Raw genomic sequence first — 1070 nt, forward strand, 5'->3', positions numbered from 1 at the left:
GAAAGAGAGGGGAGGAGGAGGGGGAATAGAAGAGAGATAATGATATAGAGAGAGAGGGGGAAAGCGAGATAGATCGATAGATTTCAGGATTCTAAAGAAGCATCAAATAACGAAACAACGGTGGAACCCCCCCCCCAAAAAAAAACAAAAAAAACAACAACCCCAACCAACTAAACAAACATACATACCGACTAACAGACAAAAAGACACACAAACAGGAAAGTAAATCGATGAAAGAAATAGTCATCATTGTTATTTCTTTTTAACATTAAACCGTCTGTGTAGTTGTTCACTATAATTGTGAGTGGTTGGCGGATGCTCTGCTGTGGTTTTCTCTATGCTTTCTTTTCTTTGTATATTACTCTCAAGTAAGACTTCAAAACTTCAGCACTCATATTGTGACGTAGTTTCATTTTCTGGATCGATAGCAACAACAACAACAACAACAACAACAACAACAACAACAGCAACAACAACAACAACAACAACAATAAGGTATTGATTTGTGTTATTTAAGTGCCGTCAAACTCAAACGAAACAAAACTGAACTCATTTTAAGTCTGATTTTTGTAAGTGATATACAATAATTCCAGAAAAGTGTGATATTTGTTAGTAATTATAATAATATAAGAAAAGTGAGACTTTTGCTAGTAATTATAATAGTACAATAAATTGTAATTTTTTGTTTGTAATTAGAGTAATATTATAAAAATGTGTTTTTAGTTGGTAGTTGTAGTAATACAATAAAAGTATGTTATTTGTAAGTAATTATAATAATAGATAATAATAGATAGCCTTTGTATAGCGCAAATCCCCGCTCAACAGCAAGCTCTATGCGCTTCAATAATAATAATATAATAAAGGTGTGATGTTTGTTAGTAATTATAACAATATTAAAAAAGTGTGATCTTGCTTCTTTTTTTTTTTCTTCCTTTTTTCAGCAACAAGAGGTTGCACAAAGCGAGATTCGTCGTGTCCCGGGGAAGGTTTTGTGGGCAAAGACTGCAAGTGTTGGTGTCCTGGCAGCCCCTACCAGCTGTGTACTGGTGGAGGAGGAGGAGGAGGAGGAG

At 34.5% G+C, this 1070-nt stretch overlaps 1 protein-coding gene across 1 annotated transcript in view; it reads left to right on the forward strand.

Moving 5' to 3' along the window:
- LOC101846363 (high choriolytic enzyme 1) overlaps positions 1–1070 on the forward strand; it is a gene marked incomplete in the record, with an annotated part of 19765 nt that overhangs the window by 16127 nt on the left and 2568 nt on the right. The window contains 1 exon segment of the mRNA XM_013084397.1: positions 942–1068. Within this exon segment, the coding sequence (XP_012939851.1) occupies positions 942–1068 (127 nt within the window).

The sequence above is a fragment of the Aplysia californica genome, unplaced genomic scaffold (genome assembly GCF_000002075.1).
Source record: "Aplysia californica isolate F4 #8 unplaced genomic scaffold, AplCal3.0 scaffold00290, whole genome shotgun sequence".
Classification (NCBI taxonomy): Eukaryota; Metazoa; Mollusca; class Gastropoda; order Aplysiida; family Aplysiidae; genus Aplysia; species Aplysia californica.